This window comes from Aquila chrysaetos, chromosome 12 (genome assembly GCF_900496995.4).
Source record: "Aquila chrysaetos chrysaetos chromosome 12, bAquChr1.4, whole genome shotgun sequence".
NCBI lineage: Eukaryota > Metazoa > Chordata > Aves > Accipitriformes > Accipitridae > Aquila > Aquila chrysaetos.
In genome coordinates, this window is record NC_044015.1 from 33,199,188 (window position 1) to 33,214,490 (window position 15,303).

At 55.0% G+C, this 15,303-nt stretch overlaps 1 protein-coding gene across 1 annotated transcript; it reads right to left on the reverse strand.

The window, feature by feature from the left end:
* Nucleotides 1-866: 866 nt before the first annotated feature.
* TAL1 (TAL bHLH transcription factor 1, erythroid differentiation factor) lies at nt 867-11,541 on the reverse strand. The gene is given in 6 exon segments (XM_030032659.2): nt 867-1,856; nt 6,897-6,988; nt 7,837-8,204; nt 8,206-8,266; nt 9,646-9,795; nt 11,236-11,541. Coding segments are annotated over 5 exon segments (942 nt in total). The 5' UTR covers nt 9,648-9,795; nt 11,236-11,541; the 3' UTR covers nt 867-1,437.
* Nucleotides 11,542-15,303: the final 3,762 nt, after the last annotated feature.

The window sequence follows — 15,303 nt, forward strand, 5'->3', positions numbered from 1 at the left end:
ATCTCTGCAGAGGGAGAGGATGGGATTGGGGCAATTGCTGCATCAGGCATCAGGCGGTGGGTGAGACAGGGGCCTGATGCAGCGGTGATGGCACGGCGTGGTCCTCAGCTCCCAGCTGCCCCAGCAGCAGCCTCCTGCTCCCCAGTCCTGTCTCCCAAATGCCCTCCTGGGGGGGGCAGCAGGGATCGGAGGATCAGCTCAGTCGCAGACATCAATTTTGCAGCAATCCGAGCACTCGGGAATGGAGGCTAATCCCCCTGCTGCTTTTAGCGCTTCCCCCCAAGTTTCGGAGAGGCTGTGGGCTCCTACCAGCCTCGGGCAGGCAAGGACCCTCCTCACACCGGAATAAATCCAGCGCTGTAGTCCAGCCCGTGGGCACTGGCACAGCTGAACCACCACCATTTTCACACAATAAAACCAAAAAATTCAAAGCATACCATTAAAACCCTTTTATAACCCTATGTACACGTGCACTGTTGATACATCGTCGACTCCTTTTGCCTTTTTGTTGGCTTGTTCAATTTAAAAATCCCCCAGTCCAAGGGGATGCTTCACTAGCAATTTTTTTTTTCCTTTACCAATTCTGAAATTCATCTTCCTTGAGAGAAGCTCTGACCCTACAGACACTGCTGGGAAACTCTAGGAGACCACAGCAGGCTTGGAGCTCACCCGCTGAGTGTTACCAGCAGAAAAATCAGGGACTGGGAGGGCAGCAGAAAACACCTATGTACCTTTTCGTTCAGTGGATACTGCATGACAGCGTTAAACAGAAGTAATCCCACGTCATAAATACAACAACCCCAAACAATCCAAAGTTAGGTAGAAGGAAAAGGAAGAAAGGAAAAAAAAAAAAGGAGAGAAAAAGAAAATGTCTTAATCCTTTTAATAGTTCTTTTGCTGAGGGTATTTTTTCACCTCTTTAAAAAGATACAGTCAAAAGCTCTCGGACAACAGGAACACGTGGCCCCAGCTCCTGCTCAGAGCAGTTGTATATGCCACAGCAGTCTCCAGCACCACGTGGAGCTGGAAAGTGTCGGTGGCCTCCGCCAGCAGTGACAGAGGAGTTTCACGTCTCAACCAGGCGACTGTTTAAAAAGCGACGGTCGTCAAACGGTCTGAAAACCCTCTAAATGCTGGAGAGGTGCTGGCCGCGTCTCCTTCCCCTCCGCAGAGTCACATCATGAGCAGTATGTACAACGAAGATGACTTCAACGCTTTTCTTCTTTGTACGATCACGTACCTAAATACCGAACGTCCATCTGGTTTGGTCTTGTCCTCGGCCAACGCGCCGGCCGCTCCGTCCCGGGCTGGGGAGGACGGGGAGCCCGAGCCCCTGGGGAAAGGCAGAGTCACAAATCCCACGGGCACAAGTTCCAGCATCCGCACGCTCGGGTCTCGCCTCCCCCCTTGGTGCTTCGGGAGCCATGCGGAAGGTCATCACCGCTGCGCGTTGCCTTCTACAGGGAGAATGGCGTGGTGCAGGCTCCGCGTGTGCTTCGCATCTAGTGTTTCGTGCTCTTCCGTGAAGCTGTCCGGGCTTGCCGCTCCGTCTAAAGAACTTCCACAGCTAGAGTTAGGAGACAACATGTCCTGCAGGAGGTCTTCCTGGACTATCCCAGAGTCTTTGTTCACTTTGCCCCTTTGGTTTCCTTCTTCCTCCTGGTCGTTGAGCAGCTTGGCCAGGAAGTTGATGTATTTCATAGCCAGGCGCAAAATCTCGTTCTTGCTCAGTTTTTTGTCGGGCGGGTGGGTGGGGATGAGTTTGCGAAGCTCTGCAAAGGCTCCGTTGACGTTCTGCTGTCTCCACCTCTCCCGGCTATTGGTAAAAATGCGACGAACCACTTTCGTATGAGGACCTGCAATTGCAACCATGCAGAATTAGGAGCGGGGCCTAACAGGTCATTTATTACTTTGCTGAATAGGTCACCGTTTCCCAAATTTTAGTCACATCAGCAAGGCAGCGAAACAGCAGTTTCCAGCTAACTGGAAGCTAACCTGATGAGCTGAGGTAGCCGTAACTTCTGTTCAAGCCAGTGTGCCCTGGTTCCGGATGGGATAGAGTTAATTTTCTTCCTAGTAGCTGGTACAGGGTGTTTTGGATTTAGTGTGAGAATAATGTTGATAACACACCGATGTTTTAGCTGTTGCTAAGTAGCACTTAGGATAAGTTAAGGATTTTTCAGTTTCCCGTGCTCTGCCAGCAAGCAGGTGTACAAGAAGCTGGGAGGGAGCACGGCCAGGGCAGCTGACCCGAACTAGCCAAGGGGATATTCCATACCATAGGACGTCATGCTCAGGATATAAACTGGGGGGAGCTGGCCGGGAGGGGCGGATAGCCGCTCGGGCATCGGTCAGCGGGTGGTGAGCAATTGCATTGTGCATCACTTGTCTTTTATTGGGTTATATTTCACTGTCTTTTTTTTAATCTTCCTGTTCATTACAATTATTATTATTATAATTGTTATTATATTTGTATTATTCTTATTATTATATTTTATTTTAGTTATTAAACTGTTCTTACCTCAACCCACGAGTTTTACTTTTTTTCCCAATTCTCCTCCCTATCCCACTGGGAGGGGGGAGGAGTAAGCGAGCGGCTGCGTGGTGCTTAGCTGCTGGCTGGGGTTAAACCATGACACAGAGGAAGGGAAAAACGGAGTTGCGTCTTTTTAGATGTCTCCTGAGACACCTAAATTTACCTCTCCAAGGAGGAAGGCTGAGGCCATGACACACGTGCAGAACGCTGCTATATTTTTAGGGTATCTCAGCAACAAAGGTCCTATTAAAAGTTTATCTCACTAGATGGCTTTATTTTCTGTCCCAAAAACGTCTTACGGACATACCATTGGGACAGGAGGAAATGAGCTTGAGCAGAGGCTTTGACAGCTCTAAGATCCAGACATCTTCCCTGATGTAGGCAGGATCCAGAGCTGATAAAGACTGTAGGACTGCCACCAGCCCTCTGGGTGGTTTATGTGAAATGGGGTGGCAGGATTCACCCCGTAGCAATGAGGACAGGTAGCAACGTGACACACGGAGTGAAAGCAGCGTCCTTGCTGGAAGGGTGATCACGGGTGGAGGATGAAGCAGTTTCACAGCTGACCTGAGGACCGTCTGCTCTCCCTGCACATTGTGGCATCGTGTCCCTATCTGACAGTAATTGGAAAAGGGACTCTAAATTGCTAGAGATGTCCATTTGGCTCAGTTACATGGGAACTCCAGTTAAATCCCTGTAATTTTACAGCCATATTCCTGACGGGGCATGTTACACAGGATGGATGCACAAAACGGATCAATTCTCCTTCCAGATCATCAGGGTAACTCCTGTTGACACAAGCAAGACATTGTCTCTGTGCTAGGAGGGACCCAAAAGCATGTCTACCCAAAAGGATTATGTTGCAGAAGTAGCAATGCTGTAAGTCAGGACTGCAGGTCCTTGGGTCCATGGAAACCAGTTCATCTAAGGAGACACTACCATTAAGATGCTTTTATTATTACACCCTTTCCATCCTCACCTCCAGGAGACACCAACAGTGAAAGAACACGGCGACCTCATGAAACTATGGGAGAATGACCATGGCTGAAACCCCCATAGGATGGGAAGCATCACATAGAATGAGAATCCTCACAAGTATAAAGCAAAGACTTGCAGGTAACGCACCAGTGAGTCGTACCCCAAAAGACTGGCTGTGGATATTCCCATCCGCACCATCTCTCCCCTGTAGTCCCCCCTCCTGCCTGGGACACTTGCCTAACTACTCCCTTCTGGTGGGAGCAAGTCCCTGGCCATGGTGAGCAGTTTAAGGCACAGCTCTGCCGTCACTCAGTGAAACCAGTATCCCGGGAGGCATTTAAACATCATTATTCTTATACAGCAGAACTCTTGGCTGCTTTGTCTGTGGCAGAGCAGCCAAACAGATGTGATTTTGGAGGCATCTTAGTCAGGCTGCACCTTGACAGATCAGACCTGACACGACGCAAGAAGAGGAATTCCACATTCCAGCTGATTAAACACCATCACACTTTCCTCCCGTCAGGGGAAACTAGAGCCCCTTCGGTCCAGCACATTACACGAAATACCCACCACGGCAGGGTTTGCGTGGGGACACACTCCCAAGCAGCCAGGTTAAAGCTACCGGCTTCCCCAGCGTGCGAGCAGCCATACAACTCACTTCTCGCAGCGTGGTCAGGAGCAGGGGGTCCCCCAAAATCGCAAAGACCCCCTGGGATAAGCTGGGGGGTATCGGAATGAGAAACTCATCTCCGACCTCTAGGATCCTGGTCTGATGCTTCAATAAAGGCAATTTTCCACTCCCAAACAGCATGTAAACGCCCTTTGTATGAATTAATGTGCAAGAGCTTATGGAAAGGGAAGGTTTCTTGTCCCTGATGTGCACAGCCCACTGTGCCGCGGGGTCGTGGGGAAGGTGGTGGGGACCAAAGGGACCTCAACAACACCAGGCTGCCCAGCACTGCTAATAAGGCAGTGGAGAATGTGCTACAACCCACTACAATAATACAACGGTTTCAACACTTAACTGCTCTTTCCAGACAAGACAAAGCAACCAGCCTTGAATCCAGAAGGAGATGCAGCTTAAAACCTTTTTACTCCCATAAGGGCATGAAAAAAAGAAGCCTTGGATACTGTTTATTTAAAAAAAAAAAAAAATCTCAAGAGGCTTCCAGTCTTCACAGGCTTCAAACATGCATCTCTATTCACTGAAAGTTGCCAGCTGAAACACATCTATTCATAAATAGGTCAGAAATCAGAAAAAAGACCTGTTCATTTTCCTCCAGGGGCACCCAAACCAAGCTCCAGTATATAACACAAATTCTGACACCACTCAGATTTTTGATTCCTTCATCAACCAGATTAAACATACCTTTAGAAAGAGATCAGGTTTTGGCCAAAACATGTCAAGCAAAGGAGAAATTTAAAATGCCCCATAGCTGTGTTATAATAGAAGAGATTTATTTCTCATAAAGAAACTTGCCTCATAATTAATTCAAGCAGTCGGCTGAGAAATTTTGCCTGGATTTTGTTCCAATTCATTGACTGCTGCTTTTTTTAATTGTAATTAGAGATCTGAGGAAAACGAATAAAAAGATGAGCTTCCAAAGTTCCAGAATATCCTTGCAGATACTTTTTTACATTTTTATCTCCATTTATATCTATTTTTTAAGAAGATATTCAATGCACCAAACTTTCCCCCAAATGGATAAAGAAATAGTTGCAAAAACCCCACCACTCTTTTCCTTACAGAGGAAACCAAACACTAAGCACCCGGCAAGACTCTCCTGCCCTTCTGCACCTCCTAAGGACTGAGGACCCGCAGGAGTGATGCTCCGGCATGCCACGGATGTCACCTGGCAGGTGACCATCAGAGCGACGAGCAAAGCCCGGCAGACCACACAGATGCCTCAGCATGGGATGTACATCCCTACAAATTGCTCCTGTTCAGACAGCATCATCTGGTACCTATTTTCCCCCCCAAAATTCTGAGCCCAGTCTTGGAAATTCACAGGAGCCCAAACCGGCAGGATTGGGCCCAACTATACACCGGCATTAAGCACACATCCAAAAACTTGGTTACGACCAAATAGCTCTGTAATCCTTCATATCTAATTTAATAGCACGTCAAAAGCTTTAGTCAGACACCGTGGGTTGATGGACTTTTCACCGTAGCCGCTAAGCCTCTGAATCGAAACCCAGACAGAAAGACCTTCTTGTGCCGGGGGCTGAGCCAACCCCTGCCCCACGGGGCTGCGGTCTGAAAGGACCAGGCAGACGGAGGAGGGCAGAGAGTGGGGACAGAGGGACTGATGAACGCAGATAACGCCCTGAGCCCATCACTTCATACCGTATTATTTTAGAGTGATGTGGATTATGATTTGATCTGATTTTAGATTAGCCGGGTAGAAGGAAAGGGACAGCTAGCTAGAAAGAAGGAAAATTAATTGTCCGGCGATTGAAATACACCGTTTACACTTGCTAAAGAGGAAACACATTTCAATGGAGCTCATTTGTACGGGCTGTTAACTCTGCAGATAAACGTGTCAGCCTTCCACGTGCAAATTGTTCTCGCAAACATCCCTTTGCGTGGGCAGCGCTGCCGCCTGCACGCAGCCTCCCGCAACCCACCGGCTGCCTGGGAGCAGGCAGCGGGAGCCTGCCCTGCCTTCTCCCTGCCTTCCTTTCTTTGAAATTATCCCACCGGTCCCACGGGGATCCCCACACCTGGGATCTCTGCTCGGACACCGGACTGTCACCCTCCACATCTGCTGCCAGGCTCTGCCACAAGACCAGACACGGGGTATTTCTCCACGGCAGGCTGCAGCACGCTGTGGATATATACTGAAGCAAGGTGCAGACAAGCTGGCGAAGGAACCAGCCGCAATCCCGCTGTGACCCTGCAGACCTTAGCACAGGTTTAGCCCTTTGCTTCTAGGCAATTTAAAGGCGAGTGGGTTCTTTCTGCCCGAGGCTGTGGTCCACGTTAGGAATGCCTCCTGGCTGAAAAGGTTTGCAAACACAGCATGTCACCGCAATGGCCCTGATCCAGCCTCTGCACTTCAACAAAGACTTAAATTTAGTGGCTTCCTTCGGATTTAATCTCTAAGCAATTTGCAGAACAGGGATGTAATTAACCATACGCTGAACTGCTTTGCTGCGTGAAAGCAAATCCACCGAGCACGCTGCCGGTCATTAGCCGGGACAGATCTGGGCTCTGCTGTACAGACCCTTACCGGGGGGAGCTGCCCTGCCACCACAGGCATCTTATTCGCCTTTTACCATTTGGGGTTTAAATCCCAGCGTGTGCCACCGTGCGGCAACTTGCCCCCTTCGGCAGATGGGGAACCCCCCAAGAGCCAGCGCAGGGGCGAAACGCTCTCACCGTCGGTGATCTCCATCTCGTAGGGAGACGGTCTCCTCTTCACCCGGTTGCTGCCGTACATAGAGAAGGAGTCCGGTTCGCCGAAAAACCCGCTGCAAACGAAAAGCAGAGAGGCCGTCAGGACACACCGGCATCCTCCCGGCATGGCCCCCGGCCCCCCGCGTTCGGGGGGGGTGGGAAGCGCCCGGGGCCGGTGGGAAGCCGAGCTGCTCCGTGACCTCGGAGGGAGCTCACGGCTCACGAAGCCGAGCCCGGGGTCGTGCGGCCACACGACACGCGGCCGCCAGGGGACACGCACCGAGGGACGCCACAGCCCCGCGTGGGCAGGGGGATGCGGGCGGCGTGGGGCACCCAGGCTAGCGGCTCCCCGGGCAAAACCCACCCCCCTCCCCGCGGCTTTTTGTCCCTCAGCAGGCGGGCACGGACGCCCACCCGGCCGGGTCCGCAGCGCAGCCTCCCCCGGGAGAGGAGATGGCTGCGGGGAGCGGGGGGGGGCTCCGGCCCGGCCCGTGGGGGCTGCGCTCTGCCCCTGCGAGAGCGTTGTCTGTCCTTTGCGCTTATTTGCGGGACTCATCGGAGGAGAGAGCGAGCTCCGAGGATCTAAATCAGCTCTCGACAAGCACCCAAGCACCGCGTTTACTGACGGACCCCTTTGCTCTGCCCGGGGTATTTCTACCAAGATTTTTTTTTTTTTCCCCTGGGAACGACAGTTTTTCGTTTCGTTTTTTTTTTTTTTCCCCCCCCTCCCTTTCTTCTTTTGCGAAGTTGCATGCAAACCCGCGATGACTAAGCGCCGAGCCCCGCGCGGTGGAAGAGACGCTGCTGCTGCTGCCTTCCCCCCCCGCTCCTTCTCCTTCCCACCCCGGCACCGAGCCCCGGCACCCCTCGGGGAGCCGCTCCGAGGGACCCCCGCCGGGGCTGGGGTGGGAAAGACACGGACCTGTTGATGGTGGCCAGCGGCTGGCCCAGGTTGTAGAGCATGGCCCTGCCGGGGGGCTGCAGCGGGAGCGCGGGGGGGCTCAGCTGCACCATGCGGGCCTCGCAGGCGGCCTCGGCGGCGCGGCACGGCTCGGCGCCCGGCGCTCTCTGCATCGCCTCCCCCGCCGCCTCCCGGCTTTTTATGTCCAGGGAGCCCCCCCGGCGCACCAGCTCGATGACGGGCACGGGGGCGGCGGGGGGCCCGGGGGAGGGCCGGCCCGCCTCCTTGGACGCCCCGTTGAGCAGCAGCTGGGGGTCCGCCGGCACCTCCATGCCCCCGCGGCTGCTCTCCGGCTCGTTCGTGGTCTCCGCTTCCGAGTCGTGCCGCCGGGGGGGGGCGGGCATCGCGGGGGTCACTGGGGGGCGGCGGGGCAGGCGGCCTGTCCATCGTCCTGCGGAGAGAGGCAGCGGTGAGGGGCGGCCCCGGCTGAGGGGGGGGGTACCCCCCCTCCCGGGCACCGCCCCGACGGGGAGAGGGGGGGGACACGACACGACACGCTTCGGGACTCGGGCTTCGCCGGCGAGAAATGGGGGGGAACGGGGGGGGAGGAGGGCAGGGGAGGCACGGATCACCCCAAACCGATTGGAGTTTGCCGGCGGGACGGGCCCCGTCGCCCCTCCGAGAGGGGCCGGGGGTCCGCGGGGCCACGCCGCCGAGCCGTGCCGTGACGTCACGAGGCGCCCCGGCCCTGCCGTGACGTCACGGAGCCCCGCGGAACGGTGCGGCGCTGTGGCGTCGTGCAGCGTCCCGGCCCCGCACGACGCACCGAGCAGGGAGCGGCCCGGCTGGACACCCCCCCCCCCCCAAAACACCCCCAGCCCCCCACTCCGCAGCCGCGCAGCGGGGCCCGGCGCCCCGCGGGGATTTACGCCGCTCCACGCGGAGGGCTGACAGCATCGGGGCGGCTAACGCAGCCAGAAGGGCTCGGCCAGCGCCCGGCGCGCCCCGGTGGCTAAATTATGCAGCCAAAATTTCGGCCGGGCGGGAGGAGGTTCAGCCCCTCTTCCGCCCCCCCCCCCCGTTTGGGGGAATTTCTCCCCATTTTGGGGTCCCCGGTGGTGTTTGCGGCCCGGCCTGCCGGGAGCGGCCTCAGCCGCACGGGCGACCGCCTCTTCTCCCATTTTAATTTTTATTATTATTATTTTTTAAAACACCGAAACATACGTCAAGCCACATTTTGGGGGAGAGGGGGTTAAACCAGCCCATAACGGACTCAATCCCCCCCGCGCAGTCGCTACCGCAGGAAGGAGGAAGGGGCCCGGCGCGGAGCAGCCCTCCATCCGCGGCCGCGCACCAGCATTGTCCCCCTTCTCCCATAGAAAGAATACTGTCGCGACAGGGCACCTCGCGCCGAGGGCAGGCAGCGATATCGCCATTATTGCCATGCTATTTCTCAACCCCCCGCCCTCGTTCGGGTTTGTTTTTTGGTTTTGTTTTGTGTTTTTTTTTCCTATAAATAAGGGGCTTCGCGGAGCAGAGAGCTGCCGCACGCTGGGTGTCCTCCCCATCCTTCTCGCTCCTTTGCCTTGGGTAATTTTTTTTTTTCCGTTCTGCTGGGTTGAATTGCGAGAGACACCCCCCCTCCCTTTTTTTTTTTTTTTGGCCATATCTCACCATGTCTCTTGAAAAAAAAAAAACCCAACAAAAACAAAAGCAACCACCCAACCTAAAGCACAAGCTCTCTCTTCCCTCCAGCCCCTTCCCCGCCAGCCCTCTAGAAAGAAAAATCTAATTGCCTATTCCGATATTGTATAGGAAGAGATTACTCACATGTGTCATATTTAAGTAGGGACACCGCAAGTCTCTCCTGTTTCAACAAAAGCGCTCTCAGTGTCAGGCTGAATTTACTCCTCCCACCTCAAGGTACTTACGACTTTACAGAGAGGAAGGACACCCGCATCGGGATAAAACTGCTAAATCCTGGGAGGAAGAGAAGGGGGGGGAGAAAAAGAGGAGAGGGTGGATCTCGTGGGCCCGGATTGCCAGAGAGCAGCGGAGAGAGGGGTGCAGGGGAGAGGCGAGGAGGGGACGGCACCCTGGGGCGGCCCCTGTTATAGGGGACAGCCGGCCACCCCCGGGTGTCCCCGTCCGTCCCCCGCCCCCCCCCCCCCCCCCCGGCTCGTCCCCGCCGCGCAGCCGGGAGCCGCCGCCTCGCACACGGGGCCACAACGCGCGGCGGCCACGGCCCGGCGTGGAAAAAATAAACAGATAAAAAACGAGGAGGGAGAAAAAAAAACCCGCAAAAAATAAGCCCTATATTTGGGGCGAATTGGGCGGTTTTTTGGACACATTGCAAGCCCGGTCTCCCAGGGAGGAAATCCCAGACGGGGCCGGAGACGGAGTTGTTTTTCTCCCGCTGGGCTCGCAGAGAGCGGCGGCCGCCTTTCTCCTTCGCCCGGCTGGAAAATTTAATTTCTAAAGGGGCAAATTGAATTCCTAAAGGGGCCGGTTACCGGCAGCGCTCCCGCCCGAGGTGCCGCGACGACCGGGGCCGGGCCGCCGGCGGGGTGAGCCCGCTCCCCGCCGCGGATCAACAGGAAGGCGAGGACGGCTGCCCCCCCCCCCAACGAAATCAGGAAAAATAAGGTTTTCCCCTTCATAAAAAAAGAAATTATCCTGATGGCGTCCTCTCCCGCTTTCGTTAAAAAAGAAATACACAAAACCGCAAAAATACCCGCAGTGTTTTGCCTTCATTTGGGGGTGATTTCGCTTTGAAAAATGGGGGGGGGGGCATTAATTCCCCGCCCGCTGGTTTCTGGTCCGCAAAATCCTTTTGTTTTCCAGCAGCGGATCGGCAGGAAATTTCCAGCCCAGAAACGCACCTCTCCCGCGGGCTTTTTGTAGGGAAATTGCCCCAAAGCGGAGGGGCGGGAGGGAGCGGTATATGGGGGGAGACACCCCCCCCCCCATCCCAGGAACAAGCGAACAGGCCCTGGCCGTCGGCCGGGCCGGGTCCTGGTCCCCCCCTCTCCGGGAGGGACTGGGGGAAGCCGGGCCCGGTGGGCGCTTCGCCCCCGGCTCCCCCGCGGCCGGTCCCAGCCGCCTCTTCGCTGCCACAGCCCGGGGGTCCCGGCGGCGGGGGGGGGGGGGGGGCGAAGGGTGGGGGAAAAAGCGCACCCCACAGTTTCAAAGGAGAAAGCGTCTTCTCCTCCTCACCCACCCCGCATCAAAGAAGGGAAAAAGATTAAAACCCAACCGCGGAAGAGACTTGGGTTTTTCCCCCCCCCCCTCGCCTGTCTCTTACATGGGGCCGAAGCCCCCCAAGCACCCCTGGCTGCTCCCTGAAGCCCCCCCCCAAACCCCCAGCCCACCAGAGCCACCGCCCCGGCCTGCTGCAGGGCCGGATTCCTCTCTACTCACCATTTGCTTTTCATTGGGAAAAGTGAGTGGAGCCATTTTGTGGCCTACGCATCGCGGCTATATTTGTAGTAAGTGTTGGGTGGCTTCAGCTGGGTAGGCTCTAATTCCACATCACGTCCAGTTTCCTATTTAGTATGGAGAGCGGAACACTACTGCAATGTGGCCGAGAGAGATAAAACCCCAGCAGTGGCCCGCCTGCCCTGATAAGCTTCTAAACCCATTATTTATGAAATGATTCATTATTATTTGGCAATTTTATCGAAGGAAAGCGGAAAATTATTGCAGGGATATGCATAGGAATAACTCCGGAATGCATGCCTTCTAGCTTTTTATGTGTGTGTGCTTAGATGCTCTTAAAAAGACACTGCAAAAAAAAAAAAAAAAAAAAAAAGAGTAATAAAAAATTGCACTGTGGCTGCCCGCATCTGAATAGCAATTCTTTATTTTAGTCCTCTTGGAGGTTATTATGCCCCTGATTTCCCCCCCCCCCTTTTTTTTTTTATTAAATATGGAACACCTACTCCGTTCTTAATTAAATTTAATGAGCCAAAATAAATTGTTGGAGATGCTGAGAGAGAGGGAAGGGGTGTGGGCTGCTTTGGGACAAGAGGAGGTAAATAAAGCACATCGACAGGAGACGTTTTGGAGAGAAGTGGCCCCATCCCCAGCCTTCCTCGCCCCACAATGTGTGTTTTCGCTGAAGGGCTAAATTGGGGCGAGCTCCCTCTCTCATCTCCCGTGCTGGGGCGGGGGGAGGCCGAGCATCCCTGCCGGGCCGGGGGATGCCGGGGAACGGGGAGCGGAGCGGGTACCGAGCCGGCACCCCTGGTCCTCGGGAAATTTGGGATGTGAGCGGAGGTGAGAGCTCGGCGCCGGGGTCAGGGCCGACCCTGGAGGGAGAAGGGCCTGGGGAAGGGGAGAAAGGGCCCTTGGTCGCCCCGGAGCGGTGCGGGGCAGCCAGCGGGGCTCGGGGGCCGGGACCGGCTGTGCGCCCCGTCGGGGCTGGGGCTCAGCCCGGCCGCGGCGGGCTCCGGCCCCGGGGGGACGGGGAGACCCCCGGCCTTCGCCAAAGCCGCCGTGCAAACGGAGCGGCTGGTGTGGGACGGGGAGCCGGGCCGGTGCGGGGGGCGCTTGCCAAGCCACGGGACGCGTCCGAAACCCTCCCCAAATTGCCAGAGGCTCCCGGCAGAGGAAGGGGAGGGCGGCGGGGATCGCTGGAGGGTCCCGGGTCCGTTCCTCCGGACAGCCGCAGGTAAAGCCGTCCTAAAGACAGCGGCGGGGAGCGGTTTTCGATAGCTCGGGAGATCGGCCTTGCCCCGGGCAGCCGAAAATCAACGAAATCTCCAGCGGAGCGGGGCGGGGAGGAGGGGGCCGGGGCTGAGCACCTCCCCGGCCGCCCCCCGGTCCCCACTGCGGGGCTGGGGCGAGCTTGCGGCCCCCGGCCGTGCTGCGCGGAGCCCGGGGCGAGGGGCAGAAGCTCACCCGGGAGGACCGGCCGCACCTGCCGGGCGGCCCGGGCGGCGGAGGGGGGGACACACGGGACGACGGAGGGGCTGGGGGTGCGGGGGTGTCTATTGTCTCCCCGCCACCTGCACGCCCTCCCGCAGGGGGAAATGCCGGAGCTGTTATTCTTCCTTTCACTCCTTCCCTTCAACCTCCCGCTCTGGACGCGGCCGTGGGAGAGGTTTTCACAAACCCTCCCCGCCCCGGGAGCGGCTGGGGTCGGGTCCCGGCAGGCAGGAGCCCGCACGATGCCGGCAGCGTGCGTGGGGCGGCGGGGCAGGGACGGTCACGACGCGGTGGAGAGCCCGTCGTGCCTCCCGCCAGGAAACACGACCATTTTCAAGCCGGCTCCTCTAACCAACAGGAAGCGTTAAAGATAGAACAGCCGGGGCTGGGCGGGGGAGATTAGGAAGCCGAGCATCTTCTGTGCACCGAGAGCCGCTGCGGGGCCATTCCCACCCGTGCCTGCCCCCGGTGGGGTGGGAGCCGTGGCCGCGGTTCACCCACCTCGGCCGGCACGGCTGCCCCTCGCTGGGCAACCCAACGCCGAGCCTAAGAGGGACCCTGGGGTGGCAGGTAACGGGCACCTTTCCTCGCCGCTGCCCTGCCACGGGTGGGCTTCCCGGTCACACCGAGCAACCCGGGGTTCGCCCCCTCTCCAGGCTTTCACAAGGCGAAGAGGTAGCAAGCTCTGCGGTGGGGAGCACCAAAATTATAGGGAATAACGAGGTCAGTGATGCTCCGAGCAGGCCCAAGACCTTTTGAGCAAGCACTATAAACCTCTTCCTTTAATTATAATAAAAGATAGCTAGAAACAACAGAAGCAAACAAAAAAGAAAAAAGAAAAAAACCAACAATAAAACCTTAAACCGTGCTGCCCCTCCACACGTGTCATCGCCTTGAGCAGGCGATCGAGCCAGCGCTTGAGTTTGGTCCCCATTGCTCAGAGTTAACAAAGCCAGACCCGGCGCTCTGTATTTTTGACTCCAAGCTGCAGTAGATGCTTCAGGAAAAAAAATCTGGGCATCTTGAAATTACTCAGCACTACACCATGAAAGGAAAAATGCCGCTTTAGGGAAGGGTGGTTTTTTGTTCTTTTGGTCAAGTGAATTAGTATTTCACTCACTCAGAGGTTGCTGTCCAGGACTGTATGATTTGTGTAACTTGATAAAACACCACACCCTTGTCCTGAGCTGTGTGCAAGTAGTTTGGCTTTTGTTTTCAAATTGTTTCTAGCCCTTCAGCATTTGAAGAAAGTCTTCAAAATATTAACCAATACAACTGTCATCTTCCTGTGTTTCCAGACATTTTACAATAGGAAACAAAGAACAAAACCCTACAACAATAGCTCAGAGGTATGAATTGCCTCATTCATCTCACTGGAATGTTCAAAAACATTAACTATTTTTTGACTGATTCAGCAGAAAACGCGCTGCCAGATAATAAGCTTGTGCCTGATCCAGGGGAGATTCAGAGACTGAGAAAGGTTTTATTTTTCAGCACAGCAAAGTAGCACCTTTCCTGAAAGGAAGCAAATATTCTTGTTGATGGAAGAGGCTGCGTGAGAGGAGAAATTCTGACACGGCTTGAAGGGAGCTGCTGCCTTCCTCTCTCTGTACTGGCTCTGAAATAGCAAATGGCTTATCTCACCCCCATTCTTAATCCACAAAGGCCCACGAGGGTGGTAGATGCTGGAAAAGACTCCCATGTCCTTGTAATAAGTTAATTAGCAGTTAGTTCATGGTATGTTTGAGTGGGCACTAACAGTGCAGTCCTTTAGATTTGAATGAGAAGGGCCTGGGACTTCAGTGTGGGGTGTTTTAATCTCTAGTTTAACACTCTTAGAGCAGGAAAGACAAGGTCAGCACCATAGGCTGAACTTCTGTTGGGACAATGCCATCATTAAAACAAAGTTTGCTCAAACTCCCATTAAAGCACATTGATGCGCTCCGGACAGTGAGAAAACAGATGGCTCGACCGTCATTCAGCACTGTTCTCCCGTCAGAAACGGTGGGAATGGGAATGAATTGCTGCTTCCAGTGCCGGTATCTCATTTCCAAGACCAAGAGGTCAGGACAGAGGTGCGCTACACCACAGCCATGCTCGCCGAGCCGTATCCTCAGACCTACTCGCCAAAGGCAGGCAGAGCTGCCACAGCCAGCAGCAGGCACCTGGGGTTGCCAGCACCAGCGGGTTACTATGTAGCTGACACCACATAGTAACCACAAAAACACCTACGACACCTGAAAATCCAACAAAAGTCAAAAGTCTTAATGGAAATGGAATTGTTAAACAATAACTAACTGAATTCTTCAACTTGTGGAATATTATCATCACAGGGTTACGGAAAAGGGCTGTTTCACTAATAGACTGTAGCACTTGATGACAGAATATTTGTATGTTAATACAGAACAAAGGAAATAATTTATTTTTGCTAACCCCACCACCTACTATTGGAATTCTTGAAGAGTTCAGTAGCAAGTGACACCCTCACCCTTCCAGTTAGCCATTCTAAACCACGGCTCGGAGGTAGCATATGTCTTAAATAAGGCTACATCAGACAAC